The 26,617-nt window shown below is 38.5% G+C and overlaps 1 protein-coding gene across 3 annotated transcripts in view; it reads left to right on the top strand.

Moving 5' to 3' along the window:
- Window positions 1-26,617, top strand: part of MYLK (myosin light chain kinase) — a 196,753-nt gene that overhangs the window by 43,211 nt on the left and 126,925 nt on the right. For all 3 annotated transcript variants that reach the window (XM_062498729.1, XM_062498730.1, XM_062498731.1), the window contains exon 2: window positions 12,473-12,630. In XM_062498729.1, coding sequence (XP_062354713.1) covers window positions 12,473-12,630 — 158 coding nt within the window. The remainder of the gene's footprint in view (window positions 1-12,472; window positions 12,631-26,617) is intronic.

The following is a 26,617-nucleotide window of genomic DNA, read 5'->3' as shown; positions in this document are numbered from 1 at the left end:
ATCAACATTGCACATTTTTATTCACATCTGTATAAACACTTGGATAATTGCTGTCTTTCTGACCTGCTCACTTGCAGTATTGGCATGCAGAACAGTTGTTGGGATCTCAGATAAAGGAGAATTGCCCTAAACTGGCAAGTAGATTGAGTGAGGCACTTGGGTGGGGAGAAATATAAAGCACTTTGCAAACAACAAAGCTTGAGAAACAGGGAGGAGGGTTGTGGAGAATGACTCTTCAACAACCAACTTTGTGGATGAAATTCTGTCAAAAGCAGTTTGTATGAACCTCACTTATTCTTGGTTCATTTGTTTGTTCTTATGTGGGGGAAAGGAGGGGGGGGGGGGGCGGGAAGTCCTGAAGTTCCTTTATTTAAAACTGTGGAATTGGAAAATTGAGCCATCATGAATCTGAGCCATACTGCCAATGTATCTGACTATTGGTTGCTCTTTAGACACCTTCATCATAATTTCTTTATGTTTTCTCCCTGTGTGACCATAATCCTCCCCTTCCCTGGCAACATTTTGTGCCCTCTGAGTTGTCTCTTTCACCTCCTATTGATTTCTTTTTCCTTCTTAGTCTCTCATTTTCTTTGGTTTTAATCTCAATCATTCCTTTTCTTCTCTGTTCATCCTTTCTAGGCATCATCTCTGCCTGGCAGTGTAATCACCTCCTACCTTTCCCTGCCTGTGAGGAGAGCTGGGCCAGCCAGTTACTTGTTAGACAGGCTGATGTGACTTATGGGATCAAGTCTCTGTAGATCTTCACAAAAGCATCACAGTGCTATGTCTGGCTGAACTGGGGCCTTTCAGAAAGGGTTAGGAAAACATGGAGGATTTGAAGGAGAGATTTCATTATTCCTACCAATTTTTCCCTGCTGATAGAGTAAATGTTGATATGCTCATTGAATAGATATAGCATGTAAAGAGAAGCTAAGGATGGGCTGGGGTCCAAATCTCATGAGAAGAGCCATCCTAATGAAGCTCCAAGCAGAAGGAAAACAGGCCCTTGTCTCCCAGCTGGATGCAGGGCAGTCAGGAGACCTGGATTTCACACACTCCAACCATTCTTCTGTTCATTCAAGCCCTATTGAAATGTGAAGAGGCTCCAAATCAATGATTCACATTTGAATCTTTTTTTATTATGCACTTTTAAGCTGTTACCTTCAAGAACACCTATTGTGTGCTTTTGTAGAACATAGCTAAAGAAATGTGATGTGATCTAAGTAACTTAGTGAAATTCTCTACTTTACAAATCCAGTAAAATGTATGTAGAAGAACTTTTATATGCAGTGTAGTGTTTGAATGTAACAGGGCAGTTTATGTTTGAAAATCGAAACGTCTTTAAAGGCATTAATATCTCTGCCTGCCTGTCCCACTCTCTGCAGTCTCAAATGAAAGCTGTTTCCACTTGTTGTGGGAAATGGACATTTGGTTGAGATTTGAAAACTGATGCTTAAGTAAGATTAAACCAGATTCCTTCTGTCTCACTGCTTCTCAGTAAGCTTTGCAATGATTTATATATTGATATTGTTGACATTTTCATGGGCTGATTTTTTTCACCTTATAGCAATTGTTTCTTTTCAGATTTATAGTGTTCTCTACAGAGTAAGAGCTGTCTTGCTGGCCCGTATCCAGCATGCGCATGTCCTAGATTGTAGTTCAAACTTAACATCAACTGTTAGATGAATCAGAGTCATGGGCTTGGAAGGGACTTTTGAGAAGGTCATCCAGTTTCTCCCATATCCAAGGCTTAATCAACAGTATGTGTCAGTCCTGACTGACATTTGTATGACTTCCAGCACTGGAGTCTCCACAGACTCCTGGAGCAATCTCTTCCAGGAGTTCTTCAATTCTTAGTTATTAAAATTTTTCCCATGTTTGAATTGTCCATGGTACAATTAAAAGCTTAGGACTTCACATCTAATTTCCCAGGAACATTGAGAATAAATTTGTCTTAATTTTCTTTGCAGCAAACTTTTCATTGTTTGAAAATAACTACCACCTTAACTTTACCTAGTGGGGCCCTTATGGGGTATTAGTCAGTTTAAGAATTTGTAAAAATGCTACCATTTTAATTTTTTTTTTTCTGAAGCCTGAGGTGGTTTAGGCTTGAAATGCAGTGGGTAGCTTTGGCTGTGAAACCTTACTACCTGTGAGAAGAGCAGACAGATGGCTTCAGTGTTAGGAGTCAGTCTTGTTTGGTTACAACCTTGCTAAAATCTGGACAGCAGAGGTAAAGTAGAAAAGAAACCCCCAGCTTGAAGGATGCATGTAGGGGTTCACATTTCATTATTGAAAGAGTGCTTAATCTTCTTGATGTCTGTTACAGTTCTGCTAGGATGACACTCTTAAGGGTTTCACTTCCTTCTACCTATGAATACAAATGGGTAGAAGGGTCACAGGAAGATGTTCCATGTCAGATGGGAAATGTGGCTGTTGTGGACCAACCATTCTCTCTGATAGACATTGCATTATCCAGAAGTTTTCCTTGTAGAAAAAAATAGGAGCTATCATTGTATAACCCCATCTCAGACCAAGGTTATAACTTTTTGCGCAAGGTGGTGCTTCTCTTTGTTTTACAGTGCCAAATACATTGTTAAGGATTGATGTATACCCAGTATGCTGGTTTGCATGCATGAAAAGAAATGTCTGTTTCCAGAAGAAATAAACTTGCAGGAAAGCTTCGGCTCCGGGCTTTCTGCTGACAGTTAATGAGACTTCATAGAATAGAAGGCAGCTCAGACTTTGGCCTTGTGCAAAGTATCTCAGCGTGGAGGATCAGTGGCTCTTTCAAATGAACAACTAATTCCTTTAGGATTAAGTATTTGCAATATAATTTGAAACTTAGTGGTGTTTATCCATGGCCCAGTCTATCTCTGGCTGAAGTCAATAGGTTTCTTTCCAATGTTACCCCAGGGTTCACACACCTCAGCCAGTAGAGTACGTGTGTTCATTTTCCCAAATGGTTTAGAACTTGGCAGACTTGGGTCTGTCTTTGTTTTTTTGTGTTCTGGATATATTTGAAACTAAAGGATAAAGCAAAATTTAGAGGCTAAAAATTCTGTGGTTTATGAACCACTGATCTTCCATGACTCACCTTTCATGCAGTTTTATGGCCCTACTGGCTTGGAAATAGGCAAGAGCAGTTGACCACCTGCAGCATCAGCATCAAGGAAAGTTAATGTGGTAGCTCTTTGAAATGTGGAACCTGGAAAAATAAAAAGAAAAAAATTCAAACCAGCAGAAATTTCACTGTAATATGCTGATTTAGCATAACCTTCCACCACTGCTAAGACATCACAACAATAGGGTTTTTACAGAAAAACCTTTAATTTAAATCAAAGGGTAGGCAGACCTCTTGAAACTTGTCCCATGCTAATGTGCACCAGAATAAAACTTTCTAGCTCTGCTAGACACCTTGCTGAAATGTACACTCAGCTAGAAGGAAGTACCATACAAAATAAATAGGAAATAAGAATTTTCTTTCTTTATAGAAGTCAAATTATTTTTATTCAGCCCTTGGTTCTTTGAGATCTTGTTTTTACATTTTCCTTTAAAGTATCTCAGCTCTATAATCCTAAACAAAATAATTGAAGCACTGAATCATTCTTCTTCTTCAATGCTGAGAGAGTCCAGATATAAATCTCTTCTAAGAGGCTTGAATGGAAGGTGTTGTTTAAAAGCTAGCAAATCAGTATTGTTGGACTTGTGTATATTGAGTATTAAGGTCTGAAGCCGGCTGTAGTTGCAAATTTATCTTGTGTACTTGAAACTTCATGCTACTATTAACTTATACTGACAAGCTTCGCATCCACTGCCACTGAAAATTTTTCTGTAATTACAAGTTGCATTTCAAGATGGTTTCAAGAGCCTCTCTTCCAAATGTTTCATGCAAGTCCTGTTAAATACATTCTTATCTGGGCTTCCCAGATGATGCTCAGGTGTTCTGTGGTGGTCAGTCACTGGTGACACATAGAGGTTGTGGAGAAAGAGTACAAATTCCACCTGCTGTGAGAAGATGATCTGAAACAAATATCTTCCTACTGGTTTCCCTTCTGCTTGCATCACTGTATGTCCTGAAAGGCCGGGGAAAATTGTTTTTCTTCTTGCACAAACAGCTTACTAGTCTAGGTCCTGCTGTTCAGTGATCAAGTGTCCCTGAATTTTGGATGGTCTTTGTCACATGTGTGTTTCCATCATAAACACCAACTTGTACTGGTTATTCCGTACTTGTCAAGCACAAGATACAAGTCACAAATTAAACACAAAATTTTATTGGCAAGATGAGGCCTGGTGCAGTCTCTTCAGAGATTGCAGCAAGTGCAGGCTCTGCATAGACTGAAAATCCTTCTTTAAGGACTATGGAAGGTGTTACTAAAAGTTTGATCCTTTATGAGACCACCTATCAATGGTGAAATTCAGACCGAAATTTTTAGTCCAAACCTTCTCTAGACAAAATGTTTGGATTTTGTTATATATTGAGTGCTAGAAATGTTGCTTTAAAGGAAAACCAGTAGAATTTTATTGGCAGTGACCTGCTGCTTAGTACACTGAAAACATTTCCATAGATCTTTTTTCTCCCTCTTTTTAAATGTTGCTTATAAACTAGAATTGTAGGAGGTTTTGAAGTCAGATTGAATTACTCTTCCCAGTGTGCTTCTATAGGAAGCCCCTTTGGAATCGGCAAGAACAAGCCCAACTTGCATCCCACTTGCCATCTGGGTTTCCCTCTGGCTTCAATTTGCTGCTATAAAACAGTTCTTAGGTATAGATGCTTTACTGAACCTGCCCAATGCATGTCACATTTAGTTACTCATATTTCTTCCAAGATAATGACTGCAAAGAAGCTGTTTCTTGTGGTCTTTCTTGATTTACTGCTTCTTAATCTGATGTTTCAAATTAAACCTGAGTCTTCAAATGTCAATGAATTCTTTTAAGACATGTTCAGCTGCTTTGTAATGGGTGTGTTCTTTCCTACAGTTTAATGCTTAGTGGTTGTGGAATAATTGAATAATGTAGCATGTCTGTTTATAATCAAGATGATTCTGTGTTACCAAAGGTACACATTTATTTCTCACTTTTTATTTCTGTAGCCTTCCTTGAAATACCTGAAATACCCCTTACAGCTGCTGTAATTTAACAATAGACTTTTAAGGTGTAATTGTTCAAGGGCAAACATCAGGGCTCATGTTAGACATATCGTTGCAGCCACATGAACTACTGAGAGTAAGTGATATCCAGTGGACCTATTATCTTTATTTACTCCCTAAATAGCACTGATAAATTGGGGAAAGTTAGAGGACATTTACAACTGTTTGTAATTGGAAGAAAGTCATCATTGCTAATGAATATTTCCTAGGCAGCACAGGCTTGTATGGAGGGCATGATTTTCCTTTAAAAGAACATGGGTGATTTTTCATTTGTTTGTTTTCTTATAGGATTTATATAAATAAAGGTTTTTACTCCCATCCTTGTCCTTTAATAAACTTGGCTTTAAATAAATGTAGGTCACTTAGCATCATCTTGAGATACTCTTTTACATAAGATCAGGATGAAATTCCTCACCCATCTGTGTCATTGTACCATGGAAACCATTTCAGGTTTAAGTCCATGCTGCATTAGTTATGCAAATATAATAAAAGCAAAAGGTTTATTGATTAGACAGGTCAGCTTCTTACACCTCTCTCCACTAAAAATAATTAAGTTCTGTGTCATGCAAGCTGTATATTTTAGTCTCTTTCAGAGATCTATCATCTGAATATTAGTCATAAAGTTTGTTCTGAGTCACACCAGATCAACCATTTCTACCTACAGATTCTTCTACAGTAGCCACTGTTGTGATTTGCATATTCAACAAAAACTAATCAATTGAACTTGGAAAAGGACATAGGAATAAGTTGCACTTCTTGGAAGGATACACAAGACATACAATAAAGGAAGTCTGCCACAGAACACCTCTTATCTCTAGCACTGTAGACCATATCTTCTGTATCCTAGATGATATCATACACTGCTACATTAAAAATATGGTCTCACATAATTTCAGAAAGCTCCTTCTGTATTTCCTAGCTCAAACCTTATCAGAATTTCACATGCAGCTTCATGAGAGCTTGACAGTATTTCAGTATTTGAAGCATCCTGGAAAACTTTATTGTTTCAGAATGGATGGAACATAGGGGCTGCAATATGTTATGCAGTATTTTCTTAAAATGAGACCTGGAACTGTTTGAAGTTGTTCTTTCCTTTTTCTGTGTATAGGCAAGATTTGTGCTAATGCAAAGCCTCATGGCTGATGTGCTGAATGTGAAATTCAAGGCACTGAAATTGTGGGATTTGGAGAATTTACTTGCTTCTGGGAAAATCTGTGAAGTGACTTAGTTTGGAAATTTTTTGCCATCACTTTACTGAGTCTAAGCTTTAGCAAGAATTGGCAGTTGATCTGTAATTCCCATTTTGTGTGGGTCAGTTATGCAAAAGCATATTGTGGGAACGTACTCAAGGATTTTACATACATTTGCCAAAACTTTAGCTTGCAAAACTTTTGGATCATGGAGTTGTGCATGAAGTCTTGGCATCTGATTCCGTTCCTACTGTGATGTCTAATAGCAGCTATCAAACTTTACTGGGAAAAGGATAGGACATTTAGGAGTCTGTGTCGAAAACTACCATTTTTTTTTTTTTAACAACTAACTTTTCTAGAAACCAGTCTGTAGAGAGTAAGAAATATGTTGATGAGACAACAGTGGAAGAAACTCTAGAAAAGTCAGCACTGATAGGAAATTTCTCTTACTCCTGTGGTGTCAGGACACATTCAAGTTGTGCTTGACTACAGCACTTAGAAAGACCTACAACTAGCAGAGCACAGTCACAAGATCTGAACTTCACAAAAAAACATGATTTGTGGGCAGTATCCTATTATCCCTTCAAGAAAGAAAAATACTTATTTCACTCGTATTAATTAATTAATTGCCAATTCAAGTGAGTCCTACTTGTAGCATCATAATCTTGTTCCTATAGAGCTCAATACTTGTTACAGTTCCTGTGTCTGAAGGAGAAGCTGCCCAGAACAGCATGGCCATGACTGGTGGCATTCCAAGTCCCCTGCTTCTTGTTCCAGCCTCTTCTCCTCTGTTAAAACGACACACAAATTTATCACCTTTGCTGATCGCTTATGGTTTATTGTTCTTCCTACATGCTGCTTTTTGAGTATCAGTAGCTGAGTAGCTGACAGAAGGCAGGATACTTCCTTGTGTGGTCTTGTAGGGCAAGACTGAAAACATAGGCACAAGTCATATGGCTGCAAAAATTCATGTCTGCATTTCAGGGGAGAACGTGTTAAGTTATAGATTTGTGCAGAAGTATGGTAACCACATGTTAGTCCTTGAGTATGTCAGTCCTGTGGTAAAAAAGAAGCTGTAAGAAAGCAAATAAACTGTGTGAGAAGGGAAAACTCTAGCAGGTTTAGAATAGAAAAAGACCTTCATTTAAATTCTGAAGATTTTGAAGCATAATGGATAGCATTTAGTCCCTGGCAAAAGTCTGAGTTCAGTGATCTGTGTAAAGGAATAAACTGTACCCAGTGTTTTAAAATATGTGCTTTCAAAAAAACACCCCCCAACTGATTTATGAGAAAGAAAGGTATAATGACATCCAGCTTCCTCTAAGTTCATGGTAATTTTGTGCCTTTTGCTAGTTGTTCTAGTTATGTGGTCCTTTACTGTAGCCTGGCTCCCACCCTCTAATATAGTTATCCTCACAGCACTTCTTTGTGGTAAGGAAGTACAATAATCCCCACTTTACAAGTGGGGAGCCATGGCAAAAGAGAGGCTTAGTGACTCTCCTGAGGTCATGCAGGCAGCCCATTATGGAGCAGGGAATTCAACCAGGACTCCCAAACAGCAGACAAATGCTCCAGCCCCAGGGCTGTCTGTCCTTTAGCTCGTATTTTTAAAGCACTCAAAAGGTTGTATCCAGATTTCAGAGATGGTTCAGGGGTTATTGAATCCAGTCTGACTAAAATAACAGAATAGCTGGACCAAGTGAAAATGTGCTGCTTAGTGTAGAGTTGCAATATCAGTAAGTCAAATAAAGGTTTTTCCGCTGGCAGCTCTGGTTTCCTCTCACTTGCCTGAGCTTGCTCTCTCATACACACACACACACAGGCACTCTCTGCAACTCATTTTTCTCCTGCCTCGGAGGAAGGACTTGGTGAAAGGAAATTGGTATAATTAAATGGTTATGTAGGAAGCTGATGGTAAGTATTTACTTTTATAAAATATGTGGAGGAAAAAAAACCTATGAGGTGGTTTTCTTAGTGCTTGCCTTTTTGAGTTTATTTTTGGGAGCAGAGTATTGAGTGACGGAGATTTGTTCCCAGTAGAAAATGCTTGAAACACATTAGTCTGCTTTGGTATTAGAAAGATTAGAGGGCACACTGTGAGAATTTGTAAGGATTTATGTGCTTTTTAGAGAGGATTAAGAATAAAAAAATAAAAAATCCAGATTAGAAATGCTGTCTAACCACATCACTACTCTGCAGGCCAACATTTGCATGGTGGTTTTCTTTTATGTTTAATACCACAATGTTTGTATTGCAACTTTAGTTACAGTTGGTTTTATTTAAAGACCATAGTTTAGGTGTGCACAGCATGTGAGATGAAATGTTAAGAGTTCATGTAACATCATTGAAATCTTATTCAGGAGCAAGCTTGAAATACCTAATAAAAATATTTTTACGGATATTCTTATTCTACAGATTTGCTTAAATAAAAGAAAAAAAATCAGGTACATTTCATAGCTTTTAAGTGTATGCTTTCTTCCTGTCTATCAAGTTGTAAGCTTGAACAAGGTTTGTTCTCAGGAACATTATTTCTTTAAAATATTTAGACATGGTAATTTCCTAGTAACACCACACTGCACAACATGGAATTAGTTATTTGTTTAGGAACAGAATTGTTAAACATCCTCTAAGCTGTAAAAGGATACTTCCTAATTATTTGCTAGAACCATCCATAGTTAATTAAAGTCAGACTTCTAAATGTGGATGATTAGAGGCTTATATTGCTACAAAACTACTTGTGCTGATTTGAGCTAGTATTTAATTTGTAAATTCAATCCTTTTTAGAGACTTTATTTAGAAAAAGCTTAAATCTCTGCAAGATGTTATTATGTGAAAGGCTAGCTATGTCTTTATCCTTTACAGTGTCACTATATTGCACATCAGTTTGTCCATAGTTTTTGAGATTTTACCAACATTCACTAGAACTGAAACCTGACCTGTAACAGTGGCTTAATTGTTCAGGGCTTCTGTTTTTTTCATTCTTTCTACTTCCTCCTACACGGTTTCTTTCTTTCTTTCTTTCTTCTTTCTTTCCAATTTCATTTCATTCTGTGTAGAGCTTGGAGTTGGACTGTTTGTCCAATGTATACCTGAGCCCAGTGATGCTTGGAGGATGAATGGATGTTGAATGTTGTGTATTGTCCAGCCATGTGCCAGCAGCTGTTTCAGGTGCTTGGTACCATATCCTGGTTTCTGTGGATTTCTGTGTCACAGTCATCTTGTAACAGTGACAGTAGTGCATTGTACCCAAGTACAGGTACTTGAGCATTTTTGTCCCTGCAGAAGTCCTGTGAGCATCTGTAGTACCTATAATTTTCCCTCTTGCCATTTTCAGCCGTTGCAATGGCACTGACTAAAGTGGAGTGAACGTAATTTGAATTGGATTCTGGATGTTGGCTGTTGGATTTAGCTTTGTTTTCAATTCACTACCCTTACAACATTATTTTTAAAACAACATTTTGGTGGCATATGTTTTCTCTGATGATGTTTTGGTCTCATAAACACTCTGCAAAGTCGATACAGATGTGTGGGGAAGGAGACTTTTTACTGGCCTCTTATGGTTTGTATTGCAGCTTCACTGCAATTTAGACTGTGTTGCATTATAGTGCCTTCTGATCTTCCTGTCTTGTCACTCCTGTCTGAATGAAAAGATTTTCATATCATCTGCATTATAGCTGGCACATTACTGTCATGATTGGTGATCTGAAAATTTTATTGCAGGTTTTTAGTAGTGGACTGATTTGTTAGTTAAGAGTTCAAAGCTAGGGAGACATTGCAAATACTGGAATTAACAGGCTGTGGAAAGGTGTATCTTAGCAGGGAAGAAGGACATGTGGGAAGGAGTACTGAAGATGGATTATTTGAAAATTTTTGTCTTCATCTATAAAGAAAAATATATTTTAGTAACGTGTTGGCACATATGGACTCAGTATGCAACAGTTTACAGCTGTGTAGTTGATTGAATGTCTGCCGGGGTAAACTGTGGTTTTAGCTGAGTGGTGAATTGAATTTGGTGTCTTGTCCTTAATGAAAGAACAAATAATTCTTCCTTGTTTTCAGGGAAATTGTTGTTTATTGCAGTGACTTTATCTGTGAGAGACTTTCATTGTTTTTCCTTTCAGGTACTAAGTACATTTGTTAGAAGAGAAGTAAGACTTTGATTTCATCTTGTGTCTTTGGAAATGCAATCAGTTTCTTTCTTATTTAAATTATATTGTGATTTCATATCATTCTTTAAAGTACAAAGATTTTTTTTTTTCAGTGTGTGTTTTAAAGAGGTGCTTACACTGGAAAGGAAGACTTATGCAGTGCTCTCAAGTGATTGGGTGTCAATACAGATGTGTACTGCAAGTTTTACTTGTGGAAATGAAGGTAGAATATCTCAGTTTGAAGCTTTACATCATGGATAAGGAAATAATCTTTATCCCATTTCTGTGTTGACCTCAGCAATTTAAATGCTAGAAACTCTAGAGGATTTTCTGGGGGTTTAAATGTCAATATACATACAGAAATGCTGACAGATGCCAGAAGAAATCGGAAATCCACATCATCTGTGCTCTTATTAGTGAGGAAGGAGATTCCAAGCGTTTTTTGAAAATCAGTGTGTATAATTTATCTGATATCTTGAAAGGGTTTGCTTTCTAAACTGTAGTTCCTGACAAGTGCATGCTGTGAAGCAGAAAGCTCTGTGGCTCCCACACCTACGAACAAAACATCCTCTGGAGGTGCCTCTTTGTTGGCTGTGAGGGAGAAAAAACTCAGACGAAATACGTAACTTTTAGACTAATATTTTCTCTGAGAGGAGCTGCCCTCCTACACTGTTTTGCATAAATGTAGAGAAAGTATTTGTTCATGGAGCATGTCAGATATGTTTTATGGAAAACTAAGTTTTCAGACTGAGTTTCCAGGTGCAAACGTGTGACATTGGAGTGGAAGTCCTGTTTGTAAATTAATGAGTTTTCTATTCCCCTGCTCCCCAGATAACTACAGCCCATTCTAGAAAAAGCATCCTTCATACAGTCAAGAAAAATGTGACCTTAGTTTAACTGATTTTTTTTCTAGTTCGAATTAAAGTTGCGCTGTTTAGTAAAATATTGTTAATTGCAACTTTTTTCAGAATCAGATGAATAAATGCATAGTCCATACACACAGATTGGTGTGTATAGCAGAGTATTAAGCCTGGAAGTCCAGTATTTTTCATTGGTTTAACATGACTTATTAGTGGGTTAAGCCATTTTTCTTTGTTCAACTTGTGTCTGAAATACGCATTTTATAGTGGGGTTTCTAATTTACATAGACAATTCAAAGAATTAGTACTGGGGTCAGCTACTACTTTTTTTCCTGAAAACCATAAAAGTTTACTTTTAAAAAATACATTTTTTAAAATTTTTTCTTTTTCTTGTGAAATATGAACTGTTCAGGAGAACTTCTGAGGCTGATAACTGTAAATAGGTCTCTAAAATACCATTCCTGTAGCATTATGAAATTTGGTTTCCATGCTATTTTACTAGTCTATGTGCTGTAAGAAGGATTTTCAGTAAAGTAAAGACTTTGAATTTCTGCAAAAGCATTTGTTCTGTACTAGCAGTACTTTGCAGGGAGATATCCAGATATTTCTTAAGATCTTGAAAGTTGGGTATGAAAAATCCGATTTTCCACATTCTTGCTTGCAACTTAAATCCAGTGCAAACAGAAGTCTCTTTATTTCATAAGCACTTGTTTAACCCTGGCTCACTTCTGAGACTTACTGATTTTGTTGTATTCTAGGCCAGGAAAATCAAAGTCACGGTATGAAAATATCCTCCTGAAGTAAGTTACTACCTTTTAGTGCAGTTGTGGAAGATGACTTCTTGATTAAGGCTCTGGCCTGGGACTTGAAAATTCAGACTGAGTTCACCCCAAGACTGTGACCCTGACCACAGCTGTGGGCACAGGCACCATTCCTGGGTCTCAGTTCCTCTCCCAGAAAATAACATCTGTCCCCTTAGGCTGAAGATCCTGCTGTGTGCACAAGTACAGCACACACACAGCACAAGTACAGAACCTCTGCCTCGGTCTGATACCTAGCTGGTTCTGTCATAAAGGTAATTAAACATCATAATTTCTATATTACCACTTGTTTCTCTTTTGCAGTCCACATCATGGGGGACGTGAAATTGGTGACATCTACTCGAGTCTCCAAAACTTCCCTGACACTCAGTCCCCCTGTCCCCACTGAAGCTCCAGCATTTACTCTTCCTCCTCGGAATATCCGGGTGCAGCTGGGAGCCACCGCCAGGTTTGAGGGGAAGGTAAGAAACAGATAATGGAGGGCTTCTGCTTTGGGTTTGACCCTTTCCTGAACCTGACAAGGGGACAGCAAAGATAGTGAAGTTGCTTCTGCAATATGGGATCTTTTCTCAAGGAGAATACCCTTCAAGAAGAATACCAGTGTTCACCCTTCTTGGGAGGCAGGCAGGAACATTACAGGTCTGTTTCTGTGTAGAGGAGAGTGCTTCTAAGCCTGAGTATTGTGAAGTATAACCTCGTGGAACGTGTCAGGAGCTGAAGTTGTTATCAATGAGAAACCGCTTCAAGGGCTGTCTAGACAGCATGCTCCCCTACTGCAATTCTACATATTCTGCTACTGCATATTCATGCATCCCAAATATCTGCCCATTCATGAATCTTAATGTGTGACATAAATCTAACCCTGCTGCAGCATGTCCTTCCTAGCAGTCAAGGTAGGAGTCTGCAATGAGTGTTGTGATAGTTGTGTGTCTGCACTGCCTGCCATAATGTTCTTAACTTGAAAGACAAAAGAGTATTTTCAGAGGAAGGACTAATTTGTTCAGGAAAACTTGTTAACTCAAAGGGTTTAGAAGGCTGTGCAGTGGGGGTGCGTATCTCCCGTTCTCCTCATGTTTGGGATATTGAATTGTGCATCCTGGCATCCATAGTTCTCTCATGTGTCAATCCTGGTATGTACTCATCCTTGTTCTAGCTATCTTCCTTTCTCTTCCCTTAATCAAGCTCTTTTTCCTGGAGCTGTTAGCTTTCCCTCCCAGTTCTTTCAGCTTCCTTTGGTTCCTGTCACGCTCCTATTGCACGCTGACAGCTGCACCATCAAACTGACCACATTTTTAATCATTGAAGTGGTGGGACTCGTCTGACTGAGGCAGGAAACTGCAACTCCACTGTAACAAAAGCAAGGGCTAGAAGGAATTTGGGAAATTCTTAACTTCTGAAACTATAACTTAAACACAGGGCCGGTAGAGGGCATCTGATATTTATCTTATTTGTTTATGTAAGACCAGGCCAGGAACTGGGATTTTTCAACAGGGACTCTGTGGGAAAACAGGTTTTGGAGTATATTAATTTTGAAGTGCTGAAGCAAAACCCAGAAGTAGTTAGATTTTACTTTTTGAAGAAAAGCTGGCTTTTTTTCAGAGAAATCAAATTTCAATAAAGTGCTTAAACCAAAGAACAGCTTTTTACCAAACCCTGAAGAATTTTTATATATATTTTTTTTTAAATTTGCTTACTATTGGGTGATTTTCAGGCACCAGTCAGAAATGCTTTGTGTGTATGACATTAGCCAGTCACCATGAGCACTTCTGTTCTTACTCTGTGCCTTATTTTCTCTTCCCCTCATTGTTTCATCTTGTTGCAAATGCAGTAGGAAAATGGCAGAACATTTCTACTTTCTCCTTTAACACCTGTGTACAATGCTGTTCTAATTCCACCTGGGTGTTCTAGGCCACGCTGCAATAACAGTTCAGTGAAATCAAAGTTGAAGCATGTGCTAAGATTTGACTTTATAGTTCTCATGTTTCCTAATTAAAAGCTCAAGTGGGATATTTCCAGTTTTTAGTGCACTCTGCAGACTTTTTATTATTTGGGTCAAATGGAAACAGTTGTAAAATATAATGTCCTACAAGCTAGAGTGCCATCACTGCTTTGCATTGTTTTTTATATCTGGCTTTAAAGTGTTAATTTTCCAGGGATACCTATCTGCTTTTTAAAGCCACTTTGAAGACTGGAAGGGTAAAGTGTGAGGGGATTTTTTAGTAGCTTGGGAAAAAAAAGTACACAAATTCAATACTAATTCAACTGCCAAGTTTAATTTTCTTGAAGGAACAAAACTTTGATTGAAGTCCTGGCTTGGACTTACTTGATGAAAAATCTGAATATCTCTTCTGGCAGTTAAGTATATGAGCATGGCCAAAACCTTTAGTTTTCCATCCTTAAAGTGGGGGTGACAGCATTAGAATTTTGTTTGTGCTCTTACTGTAGTAACATGGGCAAGGAGAGGGGGAACACAGCAGCCCTGTTTGAAAGGCACTGTCACTGAACAGCTGCAGGAGCCTGCAGAGCTGTTATCATCTGACTCCATCTTCAGCTGGGCAACACAATGCTGCTTCTTCTGCCACTTTAATGTTTCAGAGGTTCAGAAGGACAGTTGACCTGTTCAGAAGGACAGTCTTAACAAAAACAGTTCATTAAGATTTAGTAATAGAAGCTACTCAAGATACTTACATTTTTCTATCCTGGAAAACCTATCTAGACTACAGATGTTATTGCAGTATAAATATTAAACCAGACTCAGGCTAAAGAAAAATAAAATTTTTTTAAATGGCTAGACAGGAGCTTTTCTTCAAAGAGTTTCTTTGCAGTGGAATTGATCTTATCAGAAAGAACAAACATTTTTAGTATCCAAGACAGGATATAAATCTGATATTGTGATGATCCTGTATTCCCATTAAGTGAACAAGGAAGAGAGGGCCCCAGAATTAAATTTGTTGGTTTTCTTTCCAGCGGCATCATTAGATAAGTTGTGTGAAAATGCAATTCAAGATCAAAGAGAGTGCAAAAATTGAGAAATAGCCCATAAATATAGGAAATTTGAGGTAGAAAGAAACTGGCACTTTCTTTAATGACAATTTTTTTCAGGAATATTTTCCTGTTCCTACAACTAGCACCCTAATTTTCTTACTAAAATCTCAGGAATTTTATTTGTATCTGACTGCGGGTCTCAGTTTTCCAGTGGCACCTCAGCATAGAAATTTAAATCATCAGCTTTCAAGAGTATGAGCATGATTTTGGCTTGGAGCACAGGGTGGAAAGAGTAAGGCAAAGGCAAGGTTACCTTCACTAGATACTCCCCAAAGATCTGCTGTATGGACATCTCAGCTGTTCATCAATAAAATGCTAAGGTGATTTTTAGGAAAACCACCCCATACAATTGTGAAATTGTGTTGTGTGTTCTCAACTTGTTTGGACTGGATTGATTTGCTGTTCTTCAATGGCACATAATGTGGGAGATGAACAGCTCAAGGCAATAATCTCATGCCCTGTGTTAAGACATTTCAGCTCATCTATCAGAAACACTCCTAGAAAAGGAGAGCAGGCCAAATTGTTACCAGGCTTTGCTTTAAGCTAGTTTTTTCTTGATTGTATTGAACACTGGATGTTAATTTGATTGTAGCAAGACTTAACCTGCCTTGTTTGCATATGTATGATTTTTTAGGGTCGTATTGATGGTCATTAATTTTATGAGCCTAAAAAAGTACTTGTGCTATAACTCTGCTTGAGAGGAACAGCCAAATGTTCTACAGACCACAAAACCACTGCCTAGGGGTCAGGAAAGTTTTTTCCTCCTTGGAGAAAGCATTGTACATTTGGCAGCTGGGTAGTACGGGTGGTTTTTCTGCTTCATGTGGACCGTCATACATGGTCCATTGCCAGAACCAACATATCAAATTACTAAATCTAGTCTGGTATTCTAATCCCAGGGAGTTAGATTTCATGTAGCTCATGGTTTGAGTAGGTGTTGGGGTACTAAATTCAGTTTGGTGCCCATTAAATTGTTACTGTTCTGCCCTTCCCCTTCTATCACCCTCCAGGTAAGGGAGCTGGATGGTAAATTTTAAGGCAAGTCCGAACAATGTCAAATCCTGCCCTTTTTAATGTGCTTTCTGTTTGTTCTTCTACCACTCAGCTGTTGTATCTGTTCAAATCAGTTACGTCCAATGTATTACAGTTGCTTTTGCTGCTGATGTTTGCACAGGTACTGTTCAGAAAAACTTGACTGAGAAAATTAATTGGGATAAGGCAGTAAGAACCAAAAGGCAATGGGAAGATCAGCAGATCTGCCATTTTTTCTGGGATAGAGAGAAGATCCAGTTCTGCAGTGTGTTAAGAGGCAAAGAATAGGGAAGCTTTACAAGAATGAAGACTGTGTTAAAGACAAACACTCCCACAGCATTTATAAATACTTTCAACTATCCTCCAACGTAAAAACTAATTTTTAACCTATTTGTTTTACTGTGGCATGTTTTACATGCATAGCGCAAGCTATGCATGGCAAAACCTTTGGTATCTTGCCTTAGATTTGGACTCAGGGCAGCAGTGTGTGTGCCATTTCCAGCCCTCAGTCAGCAGGCACTCCAGAAGAATTCTTTAATTACACCACACGCCTGGATTTCAGATGGCAGGATCTGAGAGGAGCCCATGTAATGACAGAGGATGATGACATGGCACAACGTCCTTTGCTGTTGGCCTGAGATATTTGCTGTTTCAAAATGTGCTGGGCAGTTAAATGCACAAAGCTGTCTGTGGCTTTGGATCTGCACTTTCTGGAGGGATGCCTGTTCTGGACCTTATAAGGAAAAGATTCAGGAGACACCCATGTTTACATGGCAGATAGCTGTCTGATGGAAGTGAGTGCTGTGAGAGGACTTGTGTTGACCTGTGTTACTGTGATACTCCCAGAAACCTGATATGAAACCTGATATGATGCATGTTTTGAGGGGGAAAGAATTGAAAAAGTTCTCCACGTGACTGTGGATTTTATATGATCTTCCTTTCCACGTAACACTGGAGCATTCTTGGGAAAAATGTGGTCCATTGAGAAGTTACTTAGACATTTTGTGTTAGGCAGACATTGAGGTATAGACAGCTGAAATAAAAGAAAAAACCACAAACACAAAATTAAACACAAAGTATGCCTGTGAATGGTTTATTGCATGCTGGTTTCTGTTTGGATCTTCTACTGCTGTATCTTCTTCCTTGGTGTAATCCACCACCCATCATATTCACTTACCACATGCATGTTCTCATAAGTAGTGCATCAATAGTTTATTTGGGTTTATTTTACTGTATTACCCTATATTGGCACATGGAAACAGTGTCAGCTTTACACAAGGTCAAAGTGGAAGTGGCTGCTCTGCTGGGAAGTGGTTAAGGTGAGATCCAGTCAAAAGCACTTCCCCACACAGTGTAATCTACTGAATTATTCAAATGCATTTCCTTTCATCAACTGACACAAGCACCCATGTGTTGACACCCATTTCCTTGCCTTGCAAATTACATCCTTTAGAAAAACTGTAGGTGTTCAGCTTCCTGCTCAAGGAATTTCTAGGTTTTATGCAGGAGTGGTGGCCTGTGAGCTCCACTTCTGTCTCTCCACATCTGTCTCCCTGTCACCTGTGGCCATCATAGCTATACTCAGGATTTTCCTGGTAGAAGTATTTAAGCATTCCTTGTGTAGTCTATGTGCAGAGCATGTGATGATGCTCAATAGTGCTGGACTTAAAACACTGTCCCCTGCAACTGATCTGTGCATGCACTGAGGCCACAGCAAATATTTCTGGATATTTGGCAGCAAAATTTGGTCAGACCTTTTGCAGAGTTTTTTTCTCCGTCTGCCAGATGTTCAGAAATCCTAGACAATGCTGAATTATCCTCAGTTTCCATCCAGACAAAATTTCTACAGAGGAAAGAGGCCATGACCAGGGAACACTAAAAGTATATCCCTGTTCTTAGTTGTCTTTCCTCAGGGTTGGTTTTATTCTTTTGTATAATTGAGCCTGCATTCAGTAACCCACCCACCTCCAAACTGTGAAAGAAATGCAGTGTTTGATCCTAACACATTTATTGTTCTATTTGTTTCTGTCTCCTTTCCCACCTTAATTGCTTATCTACCAACAGCTGGTGACAGGAGTTCTGCTCTGTGCAGTGCCAGAAAGATTGGCTCCCTATTTTTGGTTGTCGTGGTAGGAACTACTCTAATTAAAAGAATAAAAAACAAATCTAATAACTGTGATGGTGATAATAATAGAAGCTTTTTTAAAAACTACAACTAATGTACACATAGAATTAAACAGAATCTTGTATTATTTTGTGTATCTACCCAAACCTGTGTTCTTTTAGCTGAAGCCAGACTCTGTATTTGTGCTGCTCTTGGTCACCACTTTCTTTCTTTCTTTACTTTTTCTGTAATGTGTAAAACAGTAAAACTCTGTGTGATTTAATTGCATCTACCTGCCCCCAGTTTGCTTTGGGGGAACCAACAAACTGTTGACTCTGATAAATTTCTTTTTTCGTGGTCACCCATTACTGTAGTGTATTGTTTTAAAGTGTGACATCGTGTCAACTAAAGAGGAAAAGAGTATCCAGTTAAGAATTCATCCATAGGGATGTGCATAGAGTTGATTTGAGAAAATTTACTTCATTAGCAGGGATTTCTGGAATTGCTATTTTTCTGTAGTCATTAAGCAGAATATAAAAAAAAAAAAGTAAAAAAAAAATTCCTAAATTATGTATTTAACAAATTTACTGGGTAATAGGAAACATAAAATATTCATATTGTGGTGTAAAAGAACTGTTTAGGCTTGATAACATGCCTATATCTGAAAAAGAAGTAGCTAAAATCTAGCTATTTCCAAAGAGAAAAAGAGCTGATCAGCATATCCTAAATAGCTGAACAAAGATATGCCCAGAGACTGAATCGGTGTAGGTCAGAGTAGAACCAATCATTATAATTCTTCTCAGGTTTTCTGTCCCATGATGGTTAATCATGAATCTCTCAAATTTCAACAATGTCTTATTAAGTTCTTCAGTTCTGCTTTTAATTTGAAAAATATCATCATCTTTTCCAGACTAGTCTCCCTTGCTCCTCTGGGTCAGTGCATAATCCTTTGTTGTGGTTGATTCCACTGGCAATAAAACTCATCATGTAGGATTGTGCTTTCTTATTTAAATAAACGTTCTAGTAGTACATGAAACATAACTGCAGCTTAGTATTATGATGTTTTAAACTTGATTTTTTAGGGAATTGTGCCTTTGACTCTCATATTAGGTTCGAAAGTTAAAAAAAGATCTAGTAACTGCCACAGAACTGAGAGTAGCTGACTTTCTTTTCTTGGTGCTTCAATAGCCTATAGTGGTGCGAGAGGTATGAAAAGGGGGGGGGACTATTTTGGTTGATTTTTTTTTTTTCTTTCAGAAGTATATCTCTAATTGGAAAGCTTTAAATTTTGTTTTTCTAGCTCACCCTAAAGGAAAGACAGAGTGCTTATCATCAGATGTGCATTTGGCTAACTAGTAATATATTTGCTTTCTGTCATCATAAACAAGGTTTGAACTTCAAGCCCTTTGCCTGCTTCTGGCTGATGAAACCAGAAAGGTCAGGGAAGAGTTCAGCGCCATATGTAGCAATGAGAACCCCACATAAAACAGCAGAATATGTTTTTAACTGTCTGTAAATATGTCCTTGAGAATTTGTACCAAATCACTCCAGATCACACTTTTGGGTATAATTCTGCTTTGCCCATGTGGAAAAAGAGAGTAGTCATTAATAGACAGCAAGCAAGATGCATTCAGAATCTGCAGAAGGCCACATGTGGAGAAGGTTTATAATCAAAACACATCATTACTCATTGTGGTTTTGCTCAGTCTAGCACCTAAACTCCAAAGCTAAATATTTCTACTTTTGACATGTTACTTGGCTCTGTTCACTCATGGATAGAGTATGGAGCTTGGAAACCTACTGGGCAAAACCAGACAACATAATATTTTTCCATGTAAAATTTGGACTTCCCAATATCTAAGTGCATGCTGAACAGAAAATTGCATTGCTGTGAATTCAACCCATTCATGAGGGGGAGAAACCCTGTCTGACAGGGAGCAGCAAGGGCTGGCTGCTGCCCAAAGAAGTGTGAGCCAAGAGCCAAGAGGAGTCATGCACGGGCTGTGCCATCGCCAGCTGGCCACACTGGCCAGCCCTGCACCAGCCACATTCCCTCAGGCTCTGCTCCCAGCAGGCACTGCCATGTGCTCTAACACACCCCTGATGCACCCAGACAAGGCAAACTATCAACCAGGGTCAGGATCCCAAAAGAGAATACAGCCAAGAGACCAGGCCAGATTGTACCTCTGTAGGTTTCCAGTTCAGTTTTTAATGTTCAGTCTGTAACACATTATCTTGTCATTAGAGGTTACTGGATCTCCAGCAGGGGCCCAAAACAGCATCCATTTTTCTACTTAAGCTTTGAGAGTTCATTGTTTAGTGTCTGGGGACAAACCTGCCTTCATCATGATTCTTAAGCCAAAAGTCATCCCAGTTCATAATTCAGCATCCCATGTGAATACAAATTTCTGTGTTCTTCTCTTATGTTGAGGACATAAGCTTTGGAATAGGAGCCATGTTGAGCGCTGCTGCTCCTATTGCTCTCAGAGGTGACATGTCAAAGCTCTGCGCTGGTTGGAGCCAGGAAATCAAGGCATTCCACTGACTGGTTGTCCCTGGGGTGACTAGTCCAATATAAGCACTTTGAATTACTTGCCTGAATATGTTGATTTTATTCTTCTAGGGAACCTAACAAGTAGTCTATAGGTTAGGAATTAAATCATGTTTGACTCACAAGTCAGTAACCTGGCATCCAAGCTAGCCATCACACATGAAGAATATGTTGCAGTGAGATTCTAAAGATGATCTAAGCTCTTACACCTTTCTTTTTCAGAGGAGTTTTAGGAATAGACAGAGTGAAAACTTAGAAAATTTTCTTCTCAAAAACTAAAATTCTAGGCTTTCTGATGGCGAAGGTAGCTTTGTTCTCTGTAAGTCAGTGTATTGTTGTAAACCTGCAGCCAGACGGAACAAAGCAATCTTTCTCTTCTGAAAATACCATGGCTAAAGCTGGTACAAATTCAAAGTCAGTTTTGCATTTTTTTTTTTTTTATTGCTTAGATGGAGACCATTGTAATTCATTTGAAGAATGAGGCAAAATGGAAAAATAAGTTATCTCTTTTATTTTTGAATTTTCCCTGCTTTTCTGCATATTTTTAAAAATTCTATAGTAATTTTTACTTTCTGGAATATACTATTTATTATAAATAGAATAGTTGAGATTACTAAAACACTAATTAAAAGTCTTAACCGCATTCCAAGTGCAACTTTTCATTTAAAGATGACAACAATCTGCTCATGGAGCCCAAAGAAAAGGGAGAGGCAAAGACTGACAAATTAAATAATTCTGCTCATGGTTATTTGCTCTTTGGCAATGGGATATTGAGCTTACTTCATCCAGCTCTGTGCTCTCTCAAGTCACATTGAATGAGAATGGTAATTTTCCTCCAGCTGCATGGTAGAGTCAAATAGTAACAGTGAGGCTTGAGAGTCTGCCATTCCTTCAGTATGTCCCATAATACACAAGCAAGCCTCTATTTATAGTGCATGTATAATTCAAATTGTTTTTTGCAAAGCTCAGAATATAAATTCAATGCACACTGTTTTGTAAAAGGTTTGTAAAAGCACCTGCACACACATGGCAGTATGAAATCTGACTTGTATATCAAATCTAATTCATTTTTGTTACACTCCCATACTGGCAAACAGTGAATAAAGAATTTTTCTGTTATATGAACTCTCTGGAACAAGAGTTCAATATACTTCAGCTTGATTATTTTTGTCTATATAAAATCTAGTGTTCCTTTATAAAAGAATAACTCAGCAGTTTGTCTCTGCAGGGAGACAAATATAAATATTTCAAAACAAAGTCATGGTAAAAGACAAAGCACTGGAAGAAAAATTATTATAAAATCTTGGAAGTACAGATTAAAGAACTATTGCAAATGGTGTTGATTTCTGCTCATTTAATGGTACCACTTAAACAGCCTCATTCAACTGGAGTCCTAGTATTTGTCTGCAGTATTTAGCACATGCAAAGGCCAGAGTGGAGTTGGATCCTCCTCTGGTGGCCTTTCTAGCTAAAACAACAGAGGAAATAATCATTGTTACCCCCTTTACATTTTTGTGGGGTACCAAGGCACATGAGATTTATAGTATTGTGCAAGATGACAGAGAAACAGAGATACATGCCTGAATTCAGAGCTATGTCATCCAGAGGTTCAATTTCCATCCAGTATCCTAGACATAAACCTATCCATTTGGGAGATAAATAACTTCTGATTTTGGAAGAGAAAATTAAGATGTGCAATAGGTGCGAATATCACAGCTATCTAAGTTACTCCCGTTGGATTCAGAGCATCACTTTCACAATGCCAGAACTGGGTCTTCAGAGCCTTGACTCAAAGCTGGTTTGTTGGGGTATGCAAATGAACAGAAGGTTTGTCTGCTTAGGAGACTGTTGCACAGCCATAGGTTTAATGGAAAACACGATGCTGGATTTGTTCAGGGCTCTCAGTAGGAATGGAGCAACTGCAGTTAGGTGGAGCTCTGCTGAAAGTGTATGCAGAGTAAGCAGTTTCCCCACAACCTAAACAGCTACTTTTGAAGGCACGTATGTTTCTCTTACCAAGAGCACAGCAATTTTAGTTTTGAGAGAAAGCATTAGAAAGAAGAGGTGAGACCACAAACTTTCTCTTGAACTCAGCACGTCTATAAATATTTATCCTGAATGGTTGAACTAGAAATTTATGGTCACAGCCATTTATACTTAGTATTTTAGTTAGCACTTTGAGGGTTTTTTCTTTTAAACTGTTGTTGCTCAGCCCTTGGATTTTAATTTTATTTTAAACCCAGCCATTTGTGCATTGTACTAACTAGTTACCCCTGCTAAGATGTTATTAAAAGACCTATACGTGAAGTTAGAAAGGCTTTTCTGTTTCATGGATTAGTGCAGGGCAAAAGAATCACTGACAGTTGCTAGTGAGCAGTTGATGTTTTCCAGTAGGATTTTGTAGAGAAGTTTTAATTATTTAAGGCATAGCAGTAAGTTGCATGTGGTGGAATGAATGGTGAAATGGGAAATTCCAGTTGCTTAGGCTTTCTAGTGAGTTCATGTCTTCACAATCCAAAATTGCTTTTCATATCACTTCATAATCACATCACTTTTTAGTGAAGTTTGTAACAAATGGCACTTGACACCCAGTACTTTCTCAGCCCTACCAAGTAGCACTAACAAAGCAGTACACATAACTGAGGACAATTTTTATAGCCTCTCCAGAGCACAGCCTTTTCCAGCAGTCTTCATCACTATCAGCAGACAGTCATTAACTCTGCAGGCAAACCAGCAACACAGTCCAGTTTCAGCATTTTCTGTGGCCATGGCCAGACTCCTAAATTGCAGGAAATAAATCTTGTCTGCTTGGAAACTGATAAATTATGGGCATGTTCATTCAAAGCACACGGTGTTTGTTACCACCTTACATTTCAGAAGTGCATTGCTGCCCATAATTACAAATTTCCTAGCTCCAAATGTATTTTCCAGTGGCTGCGTGTTTTGGGCACAGAAAGAAAGCAATTTTTTCTCAATAATTTTCCCTACTAGGTCATGCATACAGTGTGTACTCATGTAAATTTGTAGAGATTCCTTATCTGTTGCTAGCATGCTAAGAACAGCATCCCCAAGCGAGGAAAGTATGAGGCTCATTTGGTCAGTGGCATTATTCCTACAGGAACATAGGGCCTTTAGTATTCAGTGACATATGAAATAAATTCTTACCCTATTAAGACTTTACATCAGTAAGTAAAAATAAAGTTTGAAACAAAAATCTTTCTCTTTTTCAGAGGTAATATGCAATGGAGAAATCTATTTTTGCAAGTTTTATTGCAATAAATGATGAACATTCTCTTGTGAAAGGAAAGAAACAGGGTGAATTGTCATCTTTCAAAAGTGACTGCAAATTCCAGCTCCAGGCATTACAGTTATGAATTCCAGTTATGATTGTTAGGAAAATAATTGATGATGCTTGATTGTGCCACTTTCCTATGGTATCAGAAGAGTCTTTTGACCTGATGATATCCCAGTCTTAGGCTGTGGCTTAAAGCATCTGGATTCCATGATCAGTTCTGTGAGATAAAACAGTTAAATATTTACAGTTCTCCTTCTAAGTGGGGACACACACACATTTTGCTAATGACAGAGCAAAATGTTGGTGTTCATTTCATCCTGTACTTGCTCGGGGAGCTTCCTCCTGCTTCTACTTTGTCTAAACAAATCATTATTTACCTTTCTGAATTATTACTGGATGAAGGATGAATGAAGGATTCACAAGTGAAAGTAAAAATCTTCATGTCTTAAAAGTTCAGCTGGTTTTTTTTATGAGAAGAGGGGAGAAAATTTCCCAATGATTTATTTTTGTGTTAAACTGTTTTATGTTTCAGTCTTTCTTGTAGTGCTGCCACATAAAATTTATGAACAAAAGTAATGGCAGACATCATAAATCAGGCTGTCCTGCTGAACTGGAAATGAATGAACCACTTTTGTTCTGACAGCTTTTCAAAACTCTGGTCTGATTTCTCAAAATCTTGTTTCCTGTAGCAAAGATTGTTGCTGCTCTGAAATGAACACCAGTCCTATCAGGAAACTTCTGACATGCTCCTAAGTTCACTGTCACTGACATAAAGCAGCTGCTTTTTCTACTAATATTTGATAGACATCTTGACTCAGAATCACCAAACATGGGACTAGGAGAAGGATAGGGAAAGAGAGCAAATTTTAGGGACTTACTGGGCTGTGTGGAACAATTAGCAAGAGCCTTATTTGCTTCCCACAGCTACAGTTCTTTCCCTTTGAACTCCCTTACATTTGTGCTGCATAATCTTAAATGGCCCTTTACCGTGCACATAGGTCAGCTATTTCTTTGCAATTTTTTAGCATTTTAAGCTATTCAGCACCTCATAAAATCTAGCATTTTTTTAAAGTTGGACCATGGGAAGAAAGCTTTGTCTTAGCAATTTACCTTTTCTTTTCTAAGGAGAGACTTAGAACCAGGGAAAACTTTCATTAAAATTGATGAGAGTTTCACTCAAGAGTGAGCTGTAAAGCTAAACTTCACTGTTGTGTTGAGAGCTCCTGTAATTGCCCTTGCCTTTGGAATCTTTCTGGCCCATACTTTGTGGCAGTACTGGAGTTATTGAGACCTGACAGAGTAGTTCCTTACCATGTTGATCATATTTTCCTGTGGTAGTGGCTTTACTTCTCTTATTTATAACACTATTTTGTGTGGTTTTTACTTCACGGCCAAGGCTCTGGGCATATTCGGTCTGGATCCTCTTCACTGTTCATGCAATACTGTGCACTTTGGTATCTGTATACAAACACATTCAGTCATTGTTCATCATAAAAACAGCAGTGGCTCCCCTGTGCTGCGTCTTCAGACACTGCATTGATTCTTCCAATAGCAAATTTGTTGGAAAGGAGGAAATATAGTCAGATTATTTCACCTAATACTACTAAATATTGAAAGCAAGTTCCTTTAAGTGTTAGTTTGGCAAAGTCTGGTTGTCTCCACGTCTCAGATTCTTAGCTATGAAGTCAAAGTTACACTTTCCCAAGTGACAGCTGCCACTACCCAATTTAGACTGGAATTATCTTCAGTTTCTATGTAACTCAGTTTCCTGCACACTCCTACTTTGACATAATGCCAGAATGTTACGACTTTATGGAGATCTGATCATCTTTGTGTGCCAGGACAGCATCTGGGTGGCATTGGAGGAAATAGCCTAAGCTTTGTTCTAGACTTTATCCAAGGTTTGTGGCATCTGCTTTTGAGTTGACAGCCTAGAAGAAGGCTTTTTAAAAATAGGAAAAATCAAACAATGACTAAATACAAATTTAACAAAAGATATAAAGATGGCTAGAAATTCAGTCTACCTATAATTCCATATTGAGTTCAGAAAACTTGTAATTGCAGAATAGGTTGAGGTGAACTCTATGGGTGGTTTGCATAAAATTCTCATCACACACCTAATTACTACAGGTCAGCTGGCTACAATGTGGGGAGAATAAAAAGGCAGATGCTGCTGCTAGTAGAATGATTTAGGACAGCTGCATCAGAAAAGCTCTGCCAGTCTGAGACAGTAACAGCTGTATGAAAACGCCCCATTAGTGTAGCAGAGGTTTAGAGCCCCAGATTCAGTTGCTGATTGACATCCCAGCTCCACAGACGTGTTCCACTATACAATGTGTTCCCTTCATGTCCTCTGGACAGGAAAGGGTAGAATCCATCATGGCAGAGTTTAGCTCTGTATTTCAGCTGGCTGAAGTTTCA

Source organism: Cinclus cinclus, chromosome 9, assembly GCF_963662255.1.
Source record: "Cinclus cinclus chromosome 9, bCinCin1.1, whole genome shotgun sequence".
NCBI classification, from domain to species: Eukaryota; Metazoa; Chordata; class Aves; order Passeriformes; family Cinclidae; genus Cinclus; species Cinclus cinclus.
The sequence above is the reverse complement of the archived record's forward strand: the minus strand, read 5'-3'. Positions and strand labels throughout refer to the sequence as shown.